The sequence below is a fragment of the Thunnus albacares genome, chromosome 23, assembly GCF_914725855.1.
Source record: "Thunnus albacares chromosome 23, fThuAlb1.1, whole genome shotgun sequence".
Classification (NCBI taxonomy): Eukaryota; Metazoa; Chordata; class Actinopteri; order Scombriformes; family Scombridae; genus Thunnus; species Thunnus albacares.
The window spans coordinates 14,528,474-14,553,576 of record NC_058128.1 but is presented as its reverse complement, the minus strand read 5'-3'; the positions used below and the strand labels follow the sequence as shown (position 1 = coordinate 14,553,576).

General features: G+C 38.3%; 2 protein-coding genes across 8 annotated transcripts; one reads left to right on the top strand and one right to left on the bottom strand.

Moving 5' to 3' along the window:
* Positions 1-478: 478 nt before the first annotated feature.
* Positions 479-2,812, bottom strand: zcrb1 (zinc finger CCHC-type and RNA binding motif 1). Its single transcript, XM_044342783.1, has 8 exons — positions 2,703-2,812; positions 2,472-2,574; positions 2,282-2,310; positions 1,859-1,970; positions 1,614-1,721; positions 1,273-1,382; positions 1,110-1,179; positions 479-880 (listed from the first exon to the last, which is right to left on the bottom strand). Exons 2-8 carry the CDS (start codon positions 2,553-2,555, stop codon positions 728-730), a joined length of 666 nt encoding a protein of 221 aa, XP_044198718.1. The 5' UTR covers positions 2,556-2,574; positions 2,703-2,812; the 3' UTR covers positions 479-727.
* On the top strand, positions 2,809-25,090 carry pphln1 (periphilin 1). 7 transcript variants are annotated; one of them, XM_044342777.1, is made up of 12 exons: positions 2,809-2,897; positions 3,479-3,533; positions 3,966-4,030; positions 5,060-5,278; positions 7,502-7,563; positions 8,730-8,846; positions 9,222-9,400; positions 10,253-10,339; positions 11,580-11,615; positions 13,687-13,742; positions 19,117-19,254; positions 24,130-25,090. In XM_044342777.1, coding segments are annotated over exons 2-12 (1,233 nt in total). In that variant the 5' UTR covers positions 2,809-2,897; positions 3,479-3,532; the 3' UTR covers positions 24,403-25,090. The 7 variants fall into 7 exon arrangements, with proteins under 7 accessions (XP_044198712.1, XP_044198713.1, XP_044198711.1 ...); XM_044342778.1 differs by having other exon boundaries at positions 3,966-4,036; positions 9,222-9,394; XM_044342776.1 differs by having other exon boundaries at positions 3,966-4,036.
* Positions 25,091-25,103: the final 13 nt, after the last annotated feature.

The window sequence follows — 25,103 nt, the reverse complement described above, 5'->3', positions numbered from 1 at the left end:
TTTTGATAGTTTGACCCTGTAAGAAAGAGGTTACCCAACATTATTACAAAGACAATACGTTACTTCATTTTCTATCTACTGGACATAATATTATGAATATCACCTTCTATTGTGTTGATCATATAAAATACACAACCTTAGACTCAACGGATTATTACTGCAGGAACATGTTATAGAGAAAATAATCATCATATTATATAAAAATCTTAACAGTAAATTATACAATGATAAAAATTAATTTCCAAAATCAGTTGTTTGCTAATTTTCATTCATAGACTTAGAAAAAAGTTACTAAATAAACCTCTTTTTAAATGCTGATGAAGATCATTTGATTGAACAGCTGCTAAACAGCCCATGAAGTGAGTTTGTTTTGTCATCATCTGTTTCAAGGATCAAGACTGAAGTTTGAGACCCTCTTTTCATTTCAGCATTCCTTATCTAATTTTCCGGTTAACCCTGGAATAACCATCACATTATCTGGTCATTAAGAAACAAGGTTTTATTAACTGACAAAAACACATACACACACACAATCCGTCCACACAACAATCATACTGTGAATCTAGAAACATAAAAATGACTCAGCTCTCTGTACAAGAAATAAAAATTCATCAATGTTTAAAGAAGAATGTTTTAACACCCCCACTGTGACAAAACCAGCTTACAAAGCTAAATCTGTATCTGTGTAGCAATTGTTGCTGAAGTCCAAATTGTGTATTATTACACATTAGTCACTGAGTTCTTCTTCGTCACTGAAGTATGCGCTCTTTTTGATCCTTGGTTTCCTGGAATCCGAAGATGTAGAGGGATGAGCCTCTTCCTCCTGCGACAAAACTGCCTGCCTCTTCTGCTTCCCTTCCTCTTCCTCGATACGAGCTTGCTGGAGGGATACAAAAGAATAAAGAAATATGTCAATGCTAGAAGAGTGCAAAATCATCCATCCTCTTTTTGAGGTAATATGTATGCCTTTGAATACTGATGCTGCAAGTTATGGTTTGGCCACATGCATACACATAAGATGCAAACTTTCCAGAATATAGTTAAGTAAATCATAATGCTATACTTGTAACAATGTAGACAAAAAATGTCTACATTGGCTATTTATTTACCTGAAAAGCTATCGCTTGGCTTAGACTATCTAAGGCTGGGTCCTCTCCCTCTTCTTCACTTTCTTCTTCACTGTAAGAAAAAAATAAAAGGGTAAAGATGAAGGAATTAGAAATAAATGACATCTTATTATAAGGTGATTTCTCACAATATCTTAATACTTACATCTCCTCAGGTTCTTGAAGCTTCTTCTTCTTCTTCTTTTCTTTCTTTTTTGGAGGTTCCCTCTCTCCCAGCATGTTTTTGGGGCATGCATAACTCAGATGTCCTGTATCCTGTGGTATTTTGTTTAAAAACACAGAAAGAAATCATAAAATGTCCGAGATACATCTGACAACTCTCTGTAAGTGGATACAAAATGAGATAACTTATTTAGCATAAATGAAAAACTGAGACTCTTACTGTTTTTTTATTCAGGAAGGACAGTTAGACATTACATTGGGTTACATTAGCAAGCATCATTTTTTAATGTCTCACAGGACAAAGACTATTAAATATGTACTCACCCCACATTCATAACATTTGGACTTGTCTGTGTAGTTACGTCTCCTTATAAACTCAGCTGCTCGTCCGTTGTCGATGGCAATACTTGCTTTCACCGTTCTGCCAAACAGCTGGGAGGCAAACACAAAGGTAGAAGTCCTTAAAAAAAAGAGTCACTACAGACAAAGACATCTCAGTGTTTTCAAACTTTAGCTTATGCTCAGTGAAATGCACTATTTGAAAATCAATTAGGATAACACAGACTCACCTGTTTGTTATTCACTGCTCTTGCACAATTGTGAGCTGAGTCTCTGTCCAGGAACAGAACGAACGCAACCCCTTTACTCTTGTGAGTGTCTTTATCTTTTACAATTGTAACCCTGAAATAAGCATGACACTTATTAATATCTGTTTTACAAATTGTAAATGATATTACTGAATTTAAGTGTTCAGAACCTAATTGTGGGTTATGTGTTCTTGTTTATGCTGCGTCATAGTCTGTTTCCCCCAACCATTCATCTTTGTGATGTCTTACCATAAACTTATGTTAATCTAAATAAAACCCTAACCCAAACCATCAAGGTCAGCACTATGAAAAACACTATTTGAAGGAATAACATGCTTCAGCACAAGATATGGTTTACACATTATAATAACGATATAAATAGGTTATGACGGAGACATTACTCACTTGACAACTTTTCCATATTTGGTAAATAGCTGAAATGAGACAAAGTGGTCGGTTTCAGTTTAGGTTGCTTCGATCCGGGGTCCATGGTGGAATTTCTCATTTGTGGGTTTTTTTTGGCCATACAAGAGCAACTTTCCTAACATTTCATTTAACATTCCTAACTGTTAACCAATGCAGATAGTTAAATTACCTTGTGCAGGTCATTGTTGGTCAGAGAGAACGGCAGGTTGGACACATACACTGTGCTTTTGCTTGGTGCCAAACCCCCGCTCATGCTGGATTCATATAACGCACTGGAAGACAAAATAAGACAAGTGATCATAACAATATTTTACTAGTACAGGAAACTAGTTAGCTAGCGAGTAGTAATCTCTACTTAACATTGCTTCAACCAGCTCAGTACGGCAACCAAAGGACTTACCACCACAGCCTCCACCGTCAGAAAAGTATCTATAATCTGTATTTTTTACATTTGCATGAAGCTAATGTTTAGCGAACAGAGACAAACGCCATGTCTGCACGTCGCAATGAGATGACGCATTTGTTTCCTCCAATAAAAATGCCGCTGTCCATGTAGCTACCGGGGAAAGCTAGGCTAACTAAACGATAGAAGAAGGTAAGATTGTTTTGGCATAAATTTCACGTTAATGTTACAAATGTTTGTATATATACGGCTACAATTCACAGTAAATATTTATTTGGGATTTTTTGTGGCAGTAACGATTAGTTAACCTCTCCCCTCATTAAATAAAACGTGTCTTTGCAGCATATATGAAGGCTAGCTAATTAGCAACGCTAGCCATCAGCTCTCCACGGATCTACATTAGTTTATGGCAAATTCGTTTAAACTCAAAATGCTGTAACTATTTTAACTTATGTAGTGGTGTTTGGGTGCTACATAGTTGGTGCTCTGTTGAGTATTGTTGGTCAACTGGATTTTCACCCGTAGGTCAGTCTAGTCTGCAGAAAGTAACCTCAGCCAGATAACATCTCATGGTTAAAACGGTGCTCCTTATCTTACTTTTTTTTTTCATACATTGTCGAGTCTGCTTTTGTTTTCCACGTAACTGACAGAAGACACGTTTTTGTATCTTATTTTTTTTACCTTTTTAAAATATGAAGGAAAATATTATCAAATCAGTTGTCTGGAAACTTTAAGGGTATAGTATTAACACTATTTTTGAAATCTCTTTACAGATTTTGTTGAAGATCTTATTTTCTCTATATCAAGCCGTTTCAGAGAAGTCAAAAAGTAAGTTACTGACTGACACTTTACTATATAGTGCACTAATGTAATACTGCACATCTAAAATGAACACATTTACCTCCTATCAAATGGCACATGCAAATAAACATTTTATTTTACTCATTGTAAAAGTATTTTAACAAGAGAAGTTACCTTGAAGCCAAAACTAGAATCAATATGCTTACACTCAAGGAATGAGTGCAAATAATCGAACACAAAATTGTGTAGTGGTACTCCTATGTAATCAGCTTGAATATACAGTATGTAGTGATTTATGTTTTACTGGAATATTGATGCTCAAAGAAGTTTGCTGATTACCTCAACAAAGACACAGCCAATGAATACAGAAACGTTTTTGTATTATTTGTTTTGTGGCACCACCCTTGGATGATGACATGTACAACGCATACTGCATCTTTTACTCTTTCCCTTTTGCAGTGACGTACAGGAGAGAGAGGAGTATACGAGAGGTGTATGATGAACGCTTTTTAACGGAGAGGCCGGTGAGAGTATGTTTGTGCATGAGTATATAGTTTTATTGTTTCAGTGAAAGGTCATTTCATGGTATTATTTTCTTCTCTTGATATCACTGCTGACCTTGTATCAAATTCAAAAGTACACAAGTACAAGGACAACTATAAAGAATGTCTGTCTACCAAGTAGCTACTGGGTTCAATTTGTTTCACTATCATCCAGAAAAATAACTAGAAACAACTTGATACTAGCTGAAATGAACATCTCATTAAAATGGCTCCTGCCTACCTGAACTCTCTCATTCAGGTCTACACTCCCTCCCGCCCACTACGCTCTGCCAACAAAAGGCGCCTGGTACCACCACCACAACAGGGCCCTAAGTCACTAGCTAGACTCTTCTCCTCTGTAGTTCCCCGGTGGTGGAACGAGTAACCAAACTCTGTTCGATCTGCAGAGTCCCTCTCAATCTTTAAGAAAAGACGAAAGACCAAGCTCTTTCGCGAACACCTCTGCACTTGATGAACTGTAGGGAGAGAAAAAAAACCAAAAAAAACATACTTCTATGCACTCTTATCATTGCCTTGTCGCACTGCCTGTTGACATCTACGTCCTATCAGGCCCAAACTTAAGCTTTGTGGCACTTACTGGTGTTGTTGTCTCCTGACTAGATCCTTGCTTGTGTTGTATCAGTCTCATATGTGCGTCTGCTAAATGAAAAATGTAATGTAATGTAAATCTATTTACAGTATCTACTTTGGTTAGCAGATGTCTATATATTATGTAATTTTAGTTAATCATTCCACAATGAAGCAGTGCAGACATCAGTTTGCAGTTTCGTCAGCATTACCGTCAAGCAGTTGATAAAAAAAATAAAACTGGGCATGATGTTCACTGTCCATGACATCGGTTGCATCATTTGGAAAAATCTTATCAGAGGTTCAGAGGTCAGACAGATTTTCTGGCAGAAACATAACTGAGAAGTTAGCCCAGCCCAGCAACATTTTTAAAAACAGTTAAGCTGAAAATGTCAAATCATATAATGTACCCACCCTGTGTAGGGACCCTACCCACGAGGAGCTGGAGGGGTGGAGAGGAGGGGCCCCTTTGGCAGGCCAGAAGATGACTACAACCGTGGCGGGTATGAATACGAAGGAGGTCCACGCTTTTTCCCGAATGGAGGTGGTCCTCGCAGTTACCATGGCGAAGATCAGAGGGGCTACCATGGTGACAGCCTTCATTTCCCAGCTGAACGCAGAGGTGTCCCGCCTTCAAGGAGGGTGAGGACATCGATGTCATACAATTAGCATTGTTGTTTAGCATATAAACTAAGTGGATGAAAAGAATGGTAGATGATCTTAAGAACTCCCAAGGACTGCCTCAACTCTGAAGAAACAGCCACAAACAAAAAAAGAAATTCAATTTCATCATTTAACAAACTAAAATACAATGAAATGAAAGAAATAGAAGCACATGTTCAGTCACTGTTTGTCCAAAATTTGATATGGGCTAAAGAGTGAGTTTTAAGGTCAAATCTCAGCACAAGTCCATTTTGATATTCAAACTTAAAAACTTAAAAGTCAAGTTACTTCAACAAACGTAGTCATATGTTTTTTTTAATTAATAAAGGACACTATTATGTAGTACTTCTTCGAGTACAACCAACTTTGCAACAGTGCACACAGGTATGATTAGTCCATAGACCTCAAGGCAGTGCAAAATGTACATAAGACTGACTGACTGAAACTTTTGATATAGTAGATAGCTATGAAAACAAAGGTAATGCAAGTAAGTATCATCATACACATGAACCACTGTGTATAGTTGCAAACATTTTGCAACAGCATAGAATAATGTTGTTTAAATGTACACATGTAATTAGCCAGCTGAGGGCGCTATAGTTGATGGTTCAAGTTGAAATATTTTCAAATCACATCTCAAACACTGTGTATGCTGCATTACTAGTTGATTTTTCTTTATAGCTAATGGACATTTTCCTGAGAGTAAGTGTGTTATGAAATTTAGGCAACCATAGGTGTATTCCAGAAAGCGGGTTTAGTGAAAACTCTGACTAGAGGGAAACTCTGGGTTTTAAATTCGAGAAAGAGAGGTAACTAAAACTCTGGATTAGTTACCATGGTAACGTACTCTGTGAACCTGTAAACCTTCACATTCATTAGATTCATTAGCAGAGGTTTAATGTCTATCAGAATCAAAATCCTGGTTGGATATGAGTTTTAGTTACTCAAGAACTTTTTAAAGTTACCGCTTTTTATGCGCATCAATCATTTCTTTGAACAGTGGTTTTTGCCCTCACATTCAAATATTACACATCGTGAATTAGAATAAAACATCTGCATGTCCTTTTATAACACTGTTTTGTAACACTCTGTGCACACAAGACAGCTGTCAGTTTGTTAGAGCAGCTCCTGCACTGAAATGTTTATTGCACATAATGTGTAATCCCAGTTTAAATTTAAAAAATTGGTATGAATAATTATCTCTATCACTCATGATGTGATTGGTTGTACTTAACATAACATAATTCCTATAATGTTGGAGATTATATGTTAATATTTTTGAGTGAGCAGGATGGAGCAGCATCACTGAATGCTGTTGAGCTAATATACAAATAGATGTCTAAAATGTTAAAATCTACTGTATTTTAACCTTGACGCCTTTTTTAAGTGCACATCACCAAACACATTAATACTGGATCAGATTTCTATGTCTTTGATTTATATATCTCTTAAATCTTTAACTATATTTTTCATCTTCAGCTGCTGCCTCCTGTGTTTTGCCCCCGTCAGGTTAAAGCAGAACAAATATGTTTAAAATGTGATGTAGGCTACAGCCTGATACTGTCAGATTCCACTTATCATCCATTAAGGAAATGCAAGTCCGCTAAATTATGAATTAATGGACAACACTGAATAAAACTTTGTCTTAACTTATTGACACTTTTCTCCACTCTGACTCAGGCTCTTTTTTTTTTTTTAAATATAAATGTACAACGTCCACATACACATGCATTAATATCTCTATGCCTTTTATTTACCTGTTGCCATTGTCAATTGTGGTTATTGAATCTCTATTGATGATGGCTTTTTTTCATTCATCACACAAGCGTTTAACTCAGACTGAACATACTCAGAGTTGATTGAACTGACTCTGATCAGCTTTTCTCGAACCGAAAACTCAGAGTTTCCCACCTCAGGGTTAATCAACTGAGAGTTCAGGGTTAGACTCAGAGTTTGTTGAAGCTGCTTTCTGGAATGGACCCCATGTCTTGACATTCACATTTAATATTTTTCCAATTTGTTTGTTATTATTAGAGCTATTATTACATAAACTGCAGGGGAGTCATTTTAGATTTTTGTTTTATATTATTATATTATATCCTAATATTGTAGGACTCGACCAAATCATATGAAGAAAAAGTGTCAACAAAGGTCACTTTGACTACTTGTTGTATGTTTACATTTCTTCACTCTGTGTCACAGGAGGACTATCCTTACAGAGTACCCAGGGAGGATCCACACACAGGACGACCTATGGAGTTTGGGTAAACTGCTTTTGCCTCTCCTCTATTGCTTGCTATGCTGTTTTTTTTTTAAGGGAGCTAATGATTTGTGCAAGGTGTACTTTATAAGTAATATCACTCTTCTCTGATGAGAGAAGAGTGATATTCTGATGTTACCATTTTGGACAGCCAGGTACAATCAAGGAGCAAGTCCTGTGTTGAGGCGGGGGGGGGGGGGGTCCCTGTTTACATGGTAGTAATCATAAATCACGGTCTGCTCTGAACTATATTGCCCTGTCTCGTATTCACAATTTTTGCAGTCTCAAGGCTCGCCTGGCTCTGCACTGTTACTGTTGCAGGTTAGACGACTGTTCAGAATTCTTAACTGAACAGCATCCGTTTTTAGGCTACAGATTTGGTTGCAGAAGTTTCAGTTTCAGATCTTACTCATAAGAAATCATTGCCTTTGGTTTCACTGTTATTTTGGTACAAGTATGTTTATATTGGGGCAAAGCCATCGCTAACTGACCATAGATGACATTAGCAAACCGCATTTATTTCACCTGCTTGTAAAGTTGGTGATATAAAAATTTCAGCTCGTCACTCTAGAAAATGGTGTCCGCTACATCAAACTACAGTCAAATCAAAACAGATGATGCTCCATATTTTCATATCATTTGTTGTTGTTTTTTTATATTAAATCTGTAGAAACTTGGAACAATTTGGAGAATTTTTTAAACATGATTTGGGAGTTTTTCGTAATTTTTATGAATTCCATATACAGTTGTAGTTCAATGTCAGCAACATGTAAAAAGTTAATTTCAGCTATTATACCTTTTTGATAGTATTGGCACTGGAAATTGGTAGGGGGTTACAACACCTACACTTAGCATGATTTTATTTTCAGCTGTTGTATACAGTAGCAAAGTCATGATAGGAAGTAAACTGACCAGATTCACCACTCAGTAGGGAGACAGGGAAATTAAGTCTTTCAACTCATGATAGAGTGAGGCAGAAATGTTTATGCCTTCATTTTAAAATATTTGTCTGGCTATTGGATGAGCTCCACCTCTACCTATAAATAACTCTGGCAGAACTGTATGTTCACTAATGGTATTATGAGACCAAATTTGATTGTTGTGTTAAAAAATCTGTTTTTGTTTGGCTACCAGTAACTGAGCCGCATTTTCTATTTTTTATCCCCTCAGCACCCGTGCACCACCTCCTCATAGTGTGCGAAACCAGGGCATCTACCCAGCACCCAGATCGCTCCCAGAGAGTGGGGAAGACACACTAGTGCAAGCCATCCTTAACCTGGACAGAGGGTACGGATGAAAAAATACTTTTATCGCTGCTTAGGGCATCATTATCAAAGCATTCTTTGCCCAAGTGTTTGCAGCTTACTCATCAACGTTGCTTTAGACATACTGAGGGTTACAACAGCAATACAAGGACTCACTTGTGTGTCGTTGATTCTGCACAGTGATCTTAAAAATGCTAGATGGCAGCATTGTGCTTTGTTAGCACAGAAATAGAAATGGTTGAAGACCTTGTGTTTACATTCTCTGAAATGGCAAAGTACCAGCTGTGGAGAATATTGCCTTGGAACTGGCTATGTCAGATAGGGAAGAGAAGCTAATTTATCATTCATACAGCACCTTAACTTTTAGACGCTTCTCACATTCCCTCTGCTTTTTCAGGGAGGACAGAGACCATTACAGGAGAAAAGCAGCTCCATTCCCTCCCCTCAGAGAGCGTTCTCCTGTCCGCCGTGAGGTGGCCCGCTCCCCCCACAGTCGCTCCGGCTCCAGCGTCAGCAGCAGAGGCTACTCACCAGATAGAGCCAAAAGCCTGCCATTTCCCTCACAACAAGGCAAGAGTATGTAGAATTCTTACAGCTTACCCTCCCCTGATGCAGTGTGGAGCTCTTTTAAAACCCCTTTGTGCCCACCATGGCACAAGAGGAAATCCAAAACTATAAATTAGCCTGATAATTGGTTTAGATTTGTAGGTGCAGTCGGCACCTACAATAGTCTTAAAATGGTACAAGTCAAGTATAATTTTTTTCACAAAACTTAACACACAACAAGTGCTGAAAATATCAATTAACATTGATCACAAAATATTTTGGCTATTGATTTAATGCATAAGTCATGTATCTCAAATGGCTGACTGGTTCCAGTCTCTCAAATGTGAGAATTTATATATCACAGAAATACTGAAAATTTTTGTGTTTTTGGCTCTTACTCTTACAAAATAGGTCAACATTTTAAGACTCTGTGGGAAATTGTATTTGGCATTTTCTTTTATGATTTTTAACATCTTATAAACTCAACAAAGTAACATAAAATAGAATAAATAGTTGGTTCTGGTCTCTCTAACAGATGGACTAGGTTGCAACCTGATGTATGTAGATGTATAACTAGAGTCAAAATAGTCTTATTCATGACTCATTTCTTTTCTGACAACTCACAAAGAGGACACACACTGAGTGAAACTAGTCATTTTAGAAATTAGTCATTTTAAAAGCAGCACCTCATGCAGATGATAAACAGCACAAAAATAAATAAGAAAAAATTAAAAAAAGATCAGGTAGGCCTTGCTTCATGTGTGTGTGAATAACCACCCTTAATGTAAATCCTTTGTTTAGTGCCAGGTCTCTTATTTTTCATCCTCTATTTATTATTTTCTGTCTATCCATGATTGATAATCTGGCTGAATGGCTTTTCAGGTGTGGACGGTTCAGAGGGACACGCAGGTGTTTCTGAGCACCTTTGGGGGGCGCTCTTTCCTCAACAGAGTGGACATGACACTTTGGGTCTGTACATTGAGCCGTGTGAACAAGCCGGGACCTGGGTGACAATAGCTGATCTGTTTTTACTCGCATATGTCCTTGCATCCTTGTCAAGTCAGAAAAATGTTGGAAGGAAACGATGTCTCCCTGCACTCCAAAGATGTCTCCATAGAGGAGTTTCTTGAGAAGGATACAAGAATAGATGACAAGAAAAATTAAAACCTGTAGACACTTAAAAGTTTGAACATACTTTTCTTATTAAGCAATTTTAAAACAAAAAAGGCCATACATTTTCCAACCACAATAAACTCAAGTGTCCTTTTTGACACTGATATTCTGTCACCCAGGTCCGAATGAGGTTCCCTCATGAATTTAGTTTCTTAATTACCCTAGAGGTGACTGTGCTGGGATGGGTTTCTTGAATGCTATTTTTACTACCTGTTTGTGGAGGTACATTAGCACTTTCAACTGTTCCTACACTGATCTGTAAATGTATTACATTGTTTTTATTAGGTCCAAGGAAATATGTGAAGTTTTAAAAGTTATTGTCAAGATCAAATGAGGAACACACTGGTGTAGTTATGGATCCATGATCTATATTGTTCTCAGTGTAAATAAGGATAATGTGTAGGAACAGTGGATTTTACAGTCCAGGTCAACATTGTACAATAATGTACTTGCATGCAAGCATTAGGACATACAGTAAATCTACACTGCTAACTAAGAATAACACCTCCTTTTTAATGCCTGTTTTATTTCAGATTTATATTTTATATTTTTGATACTGGATATATACTGTGTGTCAACTTTGCACAACTAATTTCCCAGCAGACCAACAATAAACCTTAGATTAACTGGACTGTAAAATATGGAAGTGCTGAAGTATCTCCTTGTTTACCGCATGTTGTTTGTAGGCTTTGTAGATCTTAACCTCTCAAGCTCCATTTTTTTTCACAATTAGTACGGTTTCATTTGGGTATGTTACCATGTTCAGTGCTGGTTATCTCCTTTCTTAAAATCTCCATTTTGAGTGCTGCTTTTTCCTCACGAAGTGAGCTCATTGGACCTGGGAATGTCATCATGCTAATGTGGCAAAATGACATGAGTTGTTGCATGATTGTAACTTAAAAACAGCATAATGTTAGTCATATTTTTAGAGAAGCATCAGGGCAGTGAGTTTGCTTGCCAGACTGCTGTGAGATCAGAAAGGCCTAGTTATTGTGATGTATACAGCCAGTGACCTTAAGGTTTGGTCTTCCTACAGGGTATGAAGAGACTTATTCTCAGAGCAAGATGACTGGTAAGTACAGTTCAGCATAGTTGTTTGTCGACAGGTTAGAAAAGTTAGCTGCAGTCCAGCATGTGGTGACTTAAAGGTGGTAAATATTACTTTGTTAGCCACCTTGGCTGGTAAACAGCCATCATGTGGTGGTGGATTTCTACTTTTTTATCATGTTAGCTGGAGAAATGGACGATTTTAGCACTTCTCTCACCTCATATTATACATTGTTATTGTATTGTCTCTGTACCTTTTCCTCCAGTTTTTAGTAGAAATGAATAAAAGCAAGATGAGATGACACGCAGAGAAATTGTTTCAGAAATATATAAAGGTTACAATCGTTAAACTTAACCTATTCCCAGTCTGGGTAACCTGAGAGAGACAGAGAGCGTTTCTAATGTGTCCAGCAGCCAGCCTTCGTCCCTGGTCTGTCTGCCACTTTGTCAGGCCTCATAAAGATGCCACTAGGTCGTGTGTGGAAGAAGAGGGAACGGGAATTGGATGTCTGATGGATATTCCTGAAGGGGAAACCCTCCACATCAACAGGGTGTTTTAGTTTCATGGCTGGGTTTTAGAGTTCATAATTTGTTAGTAGACTGGGTTAGTTAGTATGAGAGCCGCCAAGTCTCAAACTATTGTTATTGTCGATCTTTTTTTTTTTTATTTTGCCTTTTTTGTTGTTGTTGTTGTAGAAACTTCATTTCAGTGTCTAAACTTACATATTCTGGAGATTTATGCTATTACTTTTGTTTATTCTAACATGTTTCAATGATAATTTTTTAAATTATTAAAATTTATAATGGAAGTCTATGGGAGGAATGTTTAAAAGTTGAAATCTCAACAACTGCAATTGCTGAAGTATTCATACTTCATGAACAGCTGCCCCCTGTGAAAATGCTTAACATATTAAAACAATATACCAATAGCGCCACCATGTGGTCAGCTATCACATCTTTTAAAGTTTAGGTTAATAACTTATGAACAATTTCATAGCAAAGCACATTTTGCTTCTCTTGGCACATATTTCATCTAATCTTCACTAAACTTGGTATATTTTGGTATATTTAGATGACCCCGAACACAACTTATGAGTCCGTTTTTGGGTATCACTTACTATTTGTCTGTAATTGGTTACAAAAAATATGAAGGCATGGCCTGATGCACTTAATGGACCATAACTCTTTAATGCTAAATTCGATTGCAACCAAATTTGGGAATGTTCTGCAAACAGCAATGTTGCATAAGTGTTTAATATTTCATACAATTCTGCCCAGAGGGGACACTTAAGTAATATTATAACATGACATTTCTGCAATTCTGTTGTCTTTAATAAAATGAAACATGGTACACAAGTTCTCCACAGCACAGCAAATTGAAGCATGGCACCAATAGCCCCACCTGCTATTAACCAACCAATGAAAACGGGGTCAACTAAGACTTTTCTCATAGACTAATGGTTTGGTTGACTATTAGGGGGAAGCTCTAGTAGCATTCGATACAGTTTCATCTGTTGGTCATGCTAAAAGATTTCAAAAATTGCTGCTGGAGCAGCAGTGTGCAGCAGTGGCAGCTGGGAGCAGCAGCTAACAGCTTCCAGCTCTCACATGCATTTTCTTCAAATGCACATTCTAGTTGGCTATAAAGCCTTGTGTGGTGCTCATGCTTATAGCCTGTGGCAGGCAGGACTGCTAGAGAAGAAGTTAGAACAAATTGAAAGTGAGTGATTTGATGAGAGAGGATGTGGTATCTCATTGATAAGTGGAAATCTGCAGTGAATCCACTCACTGGAGTTTGGAGCACGATAGTGAAGCATCTGTTTCTTGATTGTTCCAGATGTTCTAGTCTAGGTACCTGTCTGGATCCTGGAAGCAAACATCAACACCTTTACAGAGCTTTGATTTCTAAAAGCACACACAGTACATACTCACTCACTTTCCAGACATACTAATTGACATTTTTTCCCATCGAATTCCTGCTTCCTGATGTTATCCTCCTCCTTTCTAGTTAATCGTTTTCTTTTTTTTCTCACATTAATTCTGCCCCTCACTCAATTCTCACTGTGTCAAACTTTGTCTGTTTTTCATCTCTCCAGACAAAATTCCTGGCCTGTCAAGAGAAGGCTCTCCACACAGTGCAACCTCAAACAAGGTGAGCTCACTTGGATGAAAAGAACGACTTTATAATCATAAATATCTGACTGCAATATTGTGTTGGGGGCTTTTTGTTAATTTTTAGCCGACATTTTACTCAATTTGTCTGACAAAATGTGCGTTGTCATACTACATCAGATTCGGTGAGAATATAACTCAAGCATTGGCCTCAAGTGTGGTTTTTGTCTTTAAAAAGCATACAGTCTGAAACATACCATTTATTGTATACCATGGACTCCGCCCTGTCACTGTACAGCAGAATGCATCTGGAACTTCTTAAATTCCATCCTTCTAATAAGTGTTTAGTCCCATTGAAGTATGTTAATGGGTTTTAAAGTGGCCCTCACGCAGAGCATAAAAGCCATAAGGCCTGTGCTTTGTTTACCTGTGGTATAAGCAAACTTCAATCAAAGAACTTGTAATGATGGAGGGAAAAGGGCTCAAGTGTCACCAGAAGTACCTTAAGTGCTCTTGTTTTAATTGAAAGAAAAAAATTTTTTTACTGTCTTTAGTACATATTGAATGTAGATATCTCCTGTCTGCTTTGTAAATAATAGTACGTTTTGCTGATATCATCCATCTCCATCCATGCAAAGGAGTGTAAATAGAATCAGATGTGATTAGGCACACTGGGTTGGGGTACGGCCACCCAGGAGTGAAGAGGCTAACTCAGTAGCCCGAGTCATAACTTTATCACAAGATCTTAGCCGCAAAACTAGGAGAAGTCCCTATGGAACTCATTGGGATGTGTTTAGACCATTAACAATGAACAATCGTTTCCTTTCTCTGTTTAAGGGTACGACTGACTGTGTTTGGTAGCTGAGACTGGTAGATGTAGCAGGTCTCGTGCTTTTGAAAAATTGATGTATAACATAGGGGTCATGGGAAAGGCCTTTATATATGTATCAACAGCCAGCATGTCATGTCCAAGTAACAAACTAACAAATGTCCTTCAGCAAATCCCTTTCTGGTTAGTTACTGTGTTCCATCCCGAATAAGCACATCAGCTCATTGCATATTTGGTCAAAAATGAGTTAAGACTGGAAACTGATTTCTTGGTGTTTTATATGGTGCTAGTAACTACAACCTGGCTTGGTAATCTCGTAGGAGAGATAGCCACAGCTAGTCCTAGCTAAAGCTAAAACTAAATTTACTTTTTATTTTTCCCTAGCTGTTATCTATAATTGAAAAATATCAGTTTTAATTAGCTGCCATCTTGATAATTTAGTTTATTATTCCACATAATTTAATGACGCAACAGTTAAATCCAATCATGAGGAAAAATTAAAAACCCAGCTAAACTCCTGCTAAAGGTAGCTAACTTCACAATGTAGCAGTTACTGACATGTCAGCTTTTAAGTCCAGTTGAATACATGCGACTTGGTGGGTTTAAGCTACTTTCAAAACATGCATGTAAATCTATTGAATTATGAATTAATTACATGTTGTTTTGATTTCAGTGTGTGTGTGTGTATATATAATTGACAAATAGACATAAAATTAGCAAAAGAGAGATACATTGAATCTATGTGAACTGTAAACCAGTTTATTTTCTTAAAATAAACTAATTAAAATGCTTTTGGTGGTAAAATATGCACATAACAAGGTTGTAAGCACTTTAGGCTGTTATGCTGTTTACCAGCCCTTTTTTTTTAACCCCCTCTTTTTTTCCCCCTCTCATCACTGCTCCTGTAGTTACTGTACTTTGCCTTTGTAGGATTTTTAGATTTGCCGAAAATGAAATGGAGAGTCAATGACACAAGGCATTCTTATGATGTGCCTAACTTGTAAATTTCACGCATCGATGAAAACGCCTTTAGACCTGTATACTTAAATGCTTAAATGTCCAACCAACCAAGTCTTGTTGCTTAGTTCATTAGCAGATCCTTGAGATAGCCTAATTTTAATGTTTCCATGTTTCACTGGATCATCCTTTTCGTTTGGCATCGAGGGCACTTGGATGTCTTTGTACATGCTTATACATCACAAATTACAAGATAAAACATTGAAGTCCTTTCCTTCCCTCTTAATGTGCATGTCTGTAAGAGCCACCCAATCAACCGCTGTGATGAAAGTTGTACAAAGCGCTCCACCCCTCCACACACGCATACACACTGCTGCTTTTGCTTGTAGTGTTTGATCTAGCCTGTGGTGCATTGTTTCTCTCTGTTCTGGGGGCACAAACCCATAACCTTGGCCAAGATGAAAGGCCTGTGCTGTGCCCCCAGTAAAGCTTGCACTAATGGCCCCAGCCACTGCCTGCTGTGGAGATTCAACAAACACACACACAGGCTTTCTGGAGCCATCCCAGACAGAGAAGACCAAAGAGGGGACCCAAAGAGCAGCTCCGGCTCTGGCTGCGAGCCAGGGTGGCCTACAGGGTGGAGAGCATGTCCTGTAACCGAAAAGGTCACCGAAAGGTTTCATCTCTGCCCGAGGCAACAAATTCCTGTCAGTTACGATAATATTTTACCAACCAAGATTATTGCTGCAATCTGGTGATGTGGAGGCATTGCTACAACAGTGTCATGGTCAGACGATCACACAAGTTGAAAACCTGTTGTGACATTTGTTCCCGTATTGTCCCGTCCTAGTTGGATATCACTGATTTGTGATATTTGGCGTGTTCCAGGAGATATTTTACTTTTTTGGTGTATCAATTTCTACGTCTTACAGGCTTACTTGAGTTAATGAAGACATAGGCATATGGCCAACTAGCTCATAAACATTTATTTGTTACTGGTTGAGATTGTCACTGGGCAGATTGGTGCCTTTTCTACTCTACTGTGGATTTCTTCATCTATGGTTGTTGACTGTTAGTGCAAGATAATGAGCCCTTGATCCTGAGGAAATGACCCCAAAATACTTCTTTTTCCCTGTTGTGCTTGGTTGGTTATCACAGGGAGACAGAAAAAAGGAATGCCACCAAACAATAAAAAATACTGGTTGTTCAGTGGGTTTCTCTTCTAACATAACACAATTTTTAAGAGAACTTTTAAAAAGCACTCATAAATTTAAATGCTAGTTTATGGTCCAGCAGTTAAAACTGGTAGGAATAAGTACTGAGGGCCTAATAACTTTTTTATTCGATTTTAGTTTTGCAAAAAAATATCCATACTTCTAGATTGACATAATTTAATAGTAGTCCAGTTTCTATAGAAAATATCTGCCAAGCTTTGTATTGAGATTCTAGCATCCCTTCCAGGTTGAGTTGTGCCCAGTAAGCTGAAGTGAAAGACTCAGACAGGGATATTTTTTTTTCGCTGAGACCAAGGAGGCTGAAGACTGACAAACCAGATCCTTCATACGTGCACAAAGCGCACACACTAGACTTTTCCCAAGCATAGCTTCGGGGAGGGAAATGGAAGGAGGCATAATTGGATGATGCTTTATGAGTTGTGCTTTTATTTTAGACCACACTCGGCTTTGTGATGTACCATCTCCTGTAATTTCTTTCCTCAGTCATCTAGAGATTTAATGTGACTTAATGTATGAGTGGACTTTAGTCATGGCTGGGCAGTTCTGCTCCCTGGCCTTCAAACTCTAATAGTATCAGGAAATGAGCAAAAGAAATTGAGCAGTGATCCAAGTTGGCCTCGTTTCTCCCCTTTGCTCTTTCTTTTGGCGTTCATAGTAATACTTAAGGGTACTAGAGTTTCCAGTCTACCCATTAGATGGCTCATCATGGCTTGTCTGGCTATACTTCCTATACTCTTAAGTTATAAAAACAGCTGAAATGTCCATTTCTTCAATTTTGCATTTAACTGATAACTTAAGTCAATACACAGGATTTGATGTGTGCTGTTTTTGAGAATTCCTATTTCCAGTTCCTTGACTAAACTGCTAATCTAACTACAAGTCCCGAGCACCCAGGTTCCACAAAGTATACACTGGCTTTGTAGCTTTAGCCACTACTTCAGTATATCTTATCTTCATCCTTTGACATGCCTCATCAACCATATCTTTCCTTTGAAGTTAAACAGTCAGTAGGTCAGGTCATAGTATTGTGCTGACTATCTGTGATGCTGACTCATGTCCTTTCACATTTCTTGGTCTCTACATCATGTCGAATAGCACTGTGTTACTTCATTTTTCATCATGGTTTATTGATTTTGTTCAGGAAATGGTTTTGAGTTGGCTTTAATCAGCAATGGGCACTAATGGAGTTGGCCTTCTCTGTATGATGGTATTGATGTATTCATACAAAGCATTTTGTAACTTTGTCATGAAAACAGTGAGTCCACCACTTTGGTCCTGATTAAATAGGGCTGCAGCAATTGATTAATCTGTTAATTATTTTCTTGATTAATCAATGAGTTGTTTGGTCTATAAAATGCCAGAAAATGGTGTCAATCACTGTTTCCCAAAGCCCAAGGTGATTTCTTCACTACTTTTGTCCCAGCCAACAGTCTACAACCCAAAGATATTTTACTATCATATACAACTAAAGAAACCAGAAAATATTCATATTTGAGAAGCTGGAACCAGAGAGTTTGGACTTTTTTAATAATGACTCAAAACAATTAATCAATTATCCAAATAGTTGCTATTTAATTTAATAATTGGCAACTAATTGACTAATGGTTGCAGCTCTAGACTGAAATATCTCAACTACAGGGTGGATTGCCATGAAATTGTGTACAGACATTCTTGGTCCCCAGAGGATGATTCCTAATGACTTTGATGAACCCCTGACATCCTCTAGCGCCTCCATGAGGCTGACATTTGTGGTTTGTAGTAAAAATATCTCATCAACTATTTGATGGATTACCTTGAAATTTGGTGCACACATTCATGTTCTCCTCAGGATGAATTATTATCACTGAAATGATCACCTGACTTTTCATTTAGTTCCACCATCAGATCAAAGTTATTTTTGTCCAATACTTTGCTTTAGGACCCAATGCCTGCAAAACTGACTTTCCCATCAGCCTCATCTGTACACATCATGTACTAAAATGCTAAACTAAGAAAACAATAATAATAATAATAATAATAATAATAATAATAACCACCTTTATTTGTATAGCACTTTTCTTTAAAACAATTTTTACAAAGTGCTTTACATACAAGAAAACCCAGGGAGACAGTGATATACCACAATTAAATAAATAAAAGCAGATAACGAACATTGTAAACATTATACCTGTTTAACATCAAGTTAGCTTTGTCGTTGTGAATATATTAGCATGCACTCATTAGCATTTAGCTCAAAGTATTGCTGTTCCAAAGTACAGGCTCAGTACGGATGCCAGCATGGCTGTAGACTCTTTAAAACTGTTTCATTAACTGTTGTTTAAAATTTTCTGTTGTGCCCACTTTACTTAACTTCTAAAAGCTAGCACTCACCTTTCCTCTCGTCTACCTTCTAGGAGGAGAACCATCCTCCAGAAGGAGAAAAAGAGGAACTGTTGGTGGCTCCTGTCGTGGAGGACAGCCAAAAGTCTACGGACAACTTTCTAGAGCGACGAGCTCTGGCCATCGCAGCTAAAGCCCAGGAGATAGAAAAGGTACATTTATGTTCACTGGATAAAATGTCTCAGATTCTTTACAGGTATTCATGTAGCATTTGTCAAGGAAAATGTATAAATTAATGTTTTTTGTCAGTGACACCCAGTTATCCGTTTTGGAAAGCTTGTTGCATTTACAGTCTTCTCTTTTACAAGTTTGTAATTTGTAAGACTTTTCTATAAATGTCAGCTTGGTGCATGCATGGCATACACTGTAACCTTGGCATACATTTCCAAACATATGGTGGCCTTGAGTTCTTTGACTCACACATGGATCATTTTACTGGATAGGCATTACTGGAACAACCACCTATTATGTTGCTAACAAGACAGGAAATTAACTTTTCTGTCCACCAGTCACAGTGGTAGGTACATCCTAAAACACACCATCCACTCTCACTGCTCCCAGCCAGGTATCAGTTTAAGCACATTATTTAAATGTTGGTTAATTATCTGCCAAAGTAGCTAGTTGCCAAATTAACCAGGATTTTCCTGTTGGCTCTTGTAAGTCTCCCATCCTGATTCCCTGACTGGCATAAATTCAACTCCTCATTTTGCCTAACACCAGCTTAATATCCCACATGGCTCAGACATCACAACTCTCCCCTAGTGTGACTGATCTAAACAAATGCACACACATATAACAGGCCAGCATGCAGGGTTATGGAAACACTTTTCTAATGTACATGGAACAGGAACATATAAACAAAAGCAGAAACACAAGCGCACAGCTTAGACAGCACATAGGTTTGTGCGTACAATAAATTGGGAGGTCGACAGAGCTAAAACCACCCCAGGCTTGAGGCTCCAGCTCTGCTCAGTTATCTAATGAGAGCCATTCCTGCACCAGTGAGTGCTACCGCTGCTTTACTGGGACCATTAAACCTGAGCCAGTTCTACCCTGGAGCACACACTCTGTGCTCTCTCATTGAGCTGCACCACAGAGCCTATAGGCTGTCATAATAATGTTGCTGACGCGGCAGCTTCTGGCCTGTTTTATAGCCTGTGTCTTTCTATCCCATCTGTGTCTCACTATAACTATATAGCATTTTAGCTCTGTTGTGTAAGCTTTAGTTTGTATATCCAGGTATGAGGAAAAGTTTTAAAAGTTGTCATTGGGTACATATTTTTAGAAATGTCAGATGTAATATATTTACATCTGACAAAACATCTTTTTGGCTACAGACATAAATGATGAAGAATAGTCCTACAGTATCTTAATATGGCCTTATTGATGATGTTGTCTCACCATTGTCAGTATAACTCATGCACTCCTGCTATAACCTTCAAATATAGTCATGAAATTAATGTCTGGAAAAAGTATAATAGTTTAAAATGAAAGGGATGAGAGGGAACAGTGTGTGCCATTTTCAGAGGGATATGAGTTTCAGGTTTTCAGGATTCTTACGGGACTGAAAAGCTGGAATTGTCAGTAGAAATGGATGGTTATCTAATTTCTGTCTTTGGCTTTTATGATATCCAGATCACATGCACTGTATGAATTTTATTTGCGACTTGGCAGTCCTCACTCTGTCTTTCATGAAAGGCTGGATTGTTGAGTCACCACATAGCATTGTGAAGTGAAGTCAGCCTTTTTTCTGTCACAAACAGGTCAGAAAAAGCAGTAATCAAATCTATTCGCATATACAGGTCTAAAAAGAGAAAGATGGATTCAAATAGTCACAGTTCCATAAACTCTTATTTCTTAAACATTTTAACCTGTTAGACACTAATCAAAACCTGAGAGAATTGCTTTCACATGACGGTTGGTTTCCTGCCGGAGTGGCTCACAAAGTAGACAAACCAACCAGCCACTGGAAAATATATAAGAAACTGGCTGGTATTAATTTCCCATCGTGCCCAGAATACATAGCCGCAGTCTTAAGTTAGCCTTTCTTTTTCAATCTGAAACAACAAAGTCATTTTCACATGTGCTCTGAGAGGTCGCAGCAGCGTTTCTGTTGCAGTAGGCACTCGTGTTTAGCTGCTTGACAAGTGTGGGCCAGATGTTTGGCTTTCTGCACCCAATCTGGTCTAGCCATCTCTTCTATACATACGGACACAAACACACACAGTCCAGTAGCTCCTGTAAAGCACACTAACTGTCTCTATACTTCTCATATAGATCACAAGCCGAGCTTTCCATCATCGGCCAGACATCGTGCTGGGCTGCGTTATACCATGTTCCTCAGTGTGTGTTTGTGTAGTTAAGTGAAGTTGGTCTGCTGAAATTCAACCTGAACCCGTTCTCATTGTCCAAGTTGACTTTGGCTGCAGTACAGACTAACTGGTTATAGTGAGTGACAAGGCATGAGAGGCAATAAAGGGTATTATGTTTTACTCCTCACGGTGCAGGCTGTGATACAAAGGGAGTTTTATTTCATTTGTCGAGGAATATAAATATATTTGGCTACAAGACCGAAAGCGAGACAGTTCCAGCCTTACTCACCTTTTTTTTTTTTAAGATACAAATATGGCAGAGGCACCAGCTCTTTTATCCTTATTCTGTTTCTCTCCCTGCCTTAGCATAATAGTTTAAAACCCAGCCACAATCAACATACAGTTTCAACAGGCTAAAATGGATTAAAAGTCTAAAAAAAGGATAGGTTTAGAAATCGTAAAAAACCCATAGATAGTAGCACTTATACCAGACTGTCCCCACCCAGTCAAGAACTGTTCCTTTCCTTCCTGATTGGATTACAGGGTAGGGCTCTCAGGAAGTACGTTCAAATACAGGAAGTACATTTTCAGCACATTATTTAGAAACAACTTTCCCTGTATTCATAGAAGTTGCTGTCAGCACACTAGATTGGATACTTCCTCCAATAAATAAATTCACTGTCATCAGCTGTTAAAACATGACCATAGGACATCAGTTAAAGATTAAAAAGACAATGTGTTGTTTCTAAATTCAGCACAGTGGCGAGAGTGGCTATCAAGAGTTTACGTTTTGTACAGATTTGTTAGTCTGGCTGTTGCGCAACAACATCTTCCACTTGATCATTTATTGTACATGAGGAATGTACAGTATATGTGCTACAGAAACGCCCAGAGGAGATGGCGTGTTTGTTTTACGTTAGCACAGTTTCCTGAAATTGTTTGTGTCCTCACGTTCACTGCAAATTGTCCTATAAATTGGTTTAGTCTATTGTTAGATTCAGGTCAACTAAGGAAGAACTAAAAACTGGTTGCTGCTGACAATGTGCTGATAATGTTTGCTGTAGGTCAAGAGGGAGGCAATTAAAAAAACAAAAACCTAATGATCATTATATAAAGACAGAAACGCTCTCATTCACTAGAAATCTTCAGTGAAGTCTCCTGATTAGTAATATCAGGAGAAAATGACTGTGCTTAAGAAGTATCATTCACTTTTGATGAACTCACTATTTGCCGATACAGTACGTTGCTTTTGTTCAACAGCGGAAATAATTTTGTTTAATGCAGATTTTGGAACATTGCCGTCAGCTGTTGCAAAGCACATTAACTCCGTTTGACAGCGGCAAATCTTTATTTGTGGTCTCTCCTCTACACCAACCAGGCTTTCGGCTCGAGCAACATTGTGAAAAGCTATAAATAAGCCAATGAGTTAGAACGCCCTGCAGCAGAGAATCCACTGTTGGTATCCGGTGAATGACTGAAACTCACTCCTTCCTGTCCTAATTTTACACACACACACTCACACACACTCACACACACTCACACACACTCACACACACACTCACAAATTAACATGTGTAAACACACATCCGGCCTGCACACTACGGAGTCAGGACAGAACATGGTATAGAGAGACTGACAAGAGAATGAAATGTAATGAAATAGTGGAGGGACAGATGGAGAAAAATGGGAGAGAGGAGAGAGCAGCGTCGCTCAGTGAAACTGAGGTGCAAGTGTCCCTGAGGTCTTTCTGTGTCATGTGGACTTCATTTGTTGAAAAATGGGACATCACACTGTTAATTTGGAAAAGGTCCTTATGTGGGATAATGTGCATATCTAAGCCTCAAAGATCTTTTTAGGTCAAACAATATCCCTGCATTTGTAAAGAAACACTCATTTGAATATTTTTTTTTTCTTCAATCATTGCTAAAGTGTAGCTTTTATTCCTGATAGTGACCCTCAAACCACTGCACCTGAATTTGCAAAATTCATAGGCATCAAAATGTTGTTCTAGCATGACTTGGACACATGCACATTTAGATTTTGAAGCCGCCATCCACAGTATGTCTGGACCTTTTACTTCTTTTACAAGATGTAAAAGGACACCAAAAAATTACCATCAGTTGAACTGAAATGCAATCCCAGAGGGGTAAAATATCATTGTAAAGGATCACATGTTCACTGTTGGTATTTTGCAAACTGTCAAATCAAACCACTTTGTGTGGAAGAGGCAGGCTCTTTCCATTGTTTGAGACATTTGAGGCTCGGTGTGAAATCGCAGCTCCCAAACAAGGTTCCAGCACCTCTTCCTCATTGTGCCTCTAACACCTGTTATAAGCCTCTGAGCCACCACTAAAGTGGAGTTTTTATTGCTTCTTCAACTATAGTGTCCTATATAAAGGGCCCTTATTAAACTGAAGAGAAGATGTGTTTATCTTTTCACACTACATGATGTGTGTTAACACCAGAGTGATCAGCTCAGGCGCGTTGACACTTGAGTATTTACACCTAGGTGGCAGGTAAAGCAGGAAGGAAATAACTTTTCATCTCAAATTTAAGACCTTTTCTCTCATGGCTCATGAACTTATCTTGTCAAAACTTGGTGCTGGGGAAGGCAACACACTTTTACCTTGTCTTTTTCTATATTTTTAATTTAAGTATGTAATCCTCTATGCTTTTTTTTTTTTTTTTTTTTTTTTCAAACTTGTCCACTCCCAGGTGTACCGACAGGACTGCGAGACATTCGGCATGGTGGTGAAGATGCTGGTGGCAAAAGATCCCAACTTGGAGAAGCAGCTACAGGTTCCCCTCAGGGAGAACCTCGGGGAGATCCGTGAGCGTTGCCTAGAGGACCTCAAACACTTCATCAGCGAGCTGGATGAAGTTGTCCGGCAACCAGAACCCTCCGTCTGTGACTCGACCACCCCCTCTGCATCCCTGACCAGTCATAAACTTTCAAAGACGGGGGTCAATCACAGCTCAAGTTACTGACACGCTGGCCTGATCTGCTCCATTTATGCGAGACTGAGCATCATAGGATTGACTGCTGAACATGATGGATACCTTGGATTAATTTTGGATTGCTGGAAACTACTCTACAACCTAAAGACCAACTCGACCTGGATAGAGGAGGTAGTGGTGCGTTGTATGTGGGGATAAACAGTGTTAGTTTTGAATAGATCATTTTACCTTCACGTTCTCTGTTGAAAGCTGTTGATTATTAAATATTTAAAATTTCTCAACTAGAAATGATGTTAAAAAAATGGCTACCAGTCTCGCATCACCATGGAACTGGTCAACATGGGTTTCACTCTCTGACCTTTCCTCAGTTGAGAGAATAGACTTCCTCCAGTCCTCCAGCATGATCATGATCATTTTTCAATAAGAAAAGCCAGATAAGACAATATTTTTGTTGTGTTTTCAGCTATTTAAATTTAATTTTGTAGCAGTCAGATATGACTTGGTGCTGCTAAAATTTCAACAGTTCCTAAGTTCTTGTATAAATTTGTACTGTTTAAAAGTGCCAGTTCGGTTCCTTTTCATTGTGTTTTGCTTTTCAAACTTTATATCCTGACCCCCCCCCCCCACCCAAACCCAAACTTTGGTTATTTTTATGACACTGAGAAAAAGCTTTGCACAAAATGTGTCTGAAGGTTGTAGTAAACATGATTTCTGTTAACTTTGTTGGTTTT

Excerpts from the sequence above, each read along its gene's own strand:
- zcrb1 (XM_044342783.1), bottom strand. The coding sequence starts at position 2,555 with ATGAGCGGGGGTTTGGCACCAAGCAAAAGCACAGTGTATGTGTCCAAC. Across the intron at positions 1,722-1,858 it reads GAGCAGTGAATAACAAACAG|CTGTTTGGCAGAACGGTGAA; the intron begins GTGAGTCTGTGT and ends TTTGCCTCCCAG. Across the intron at positions 1,180-1,272 it reads CTTCAAGAACCTGAGGAGAT|TGAAGAAGAAAGTGAAGAAG; the intron begins GTAAGTATTAAG and ends TTTTTCTTACAG.
- pphln1 (XM_044342776.1), top strand. Across the intron at positions 9,401-10,252 it reads TCCCTCACAACAAGGCAAGA|GTGTGGACGGTTCAGAGGGA; the intron begins GTATGTAGAATT and ends ATGGCTTTTCAG. Across the intron at positions 10,340-11,579 it reads GAGTGGACATGACACTTTGG|GGTATGAAGAGACTTATTCT; the intron begins GTCTGTACATTG and ends GTCTTCCTACAG.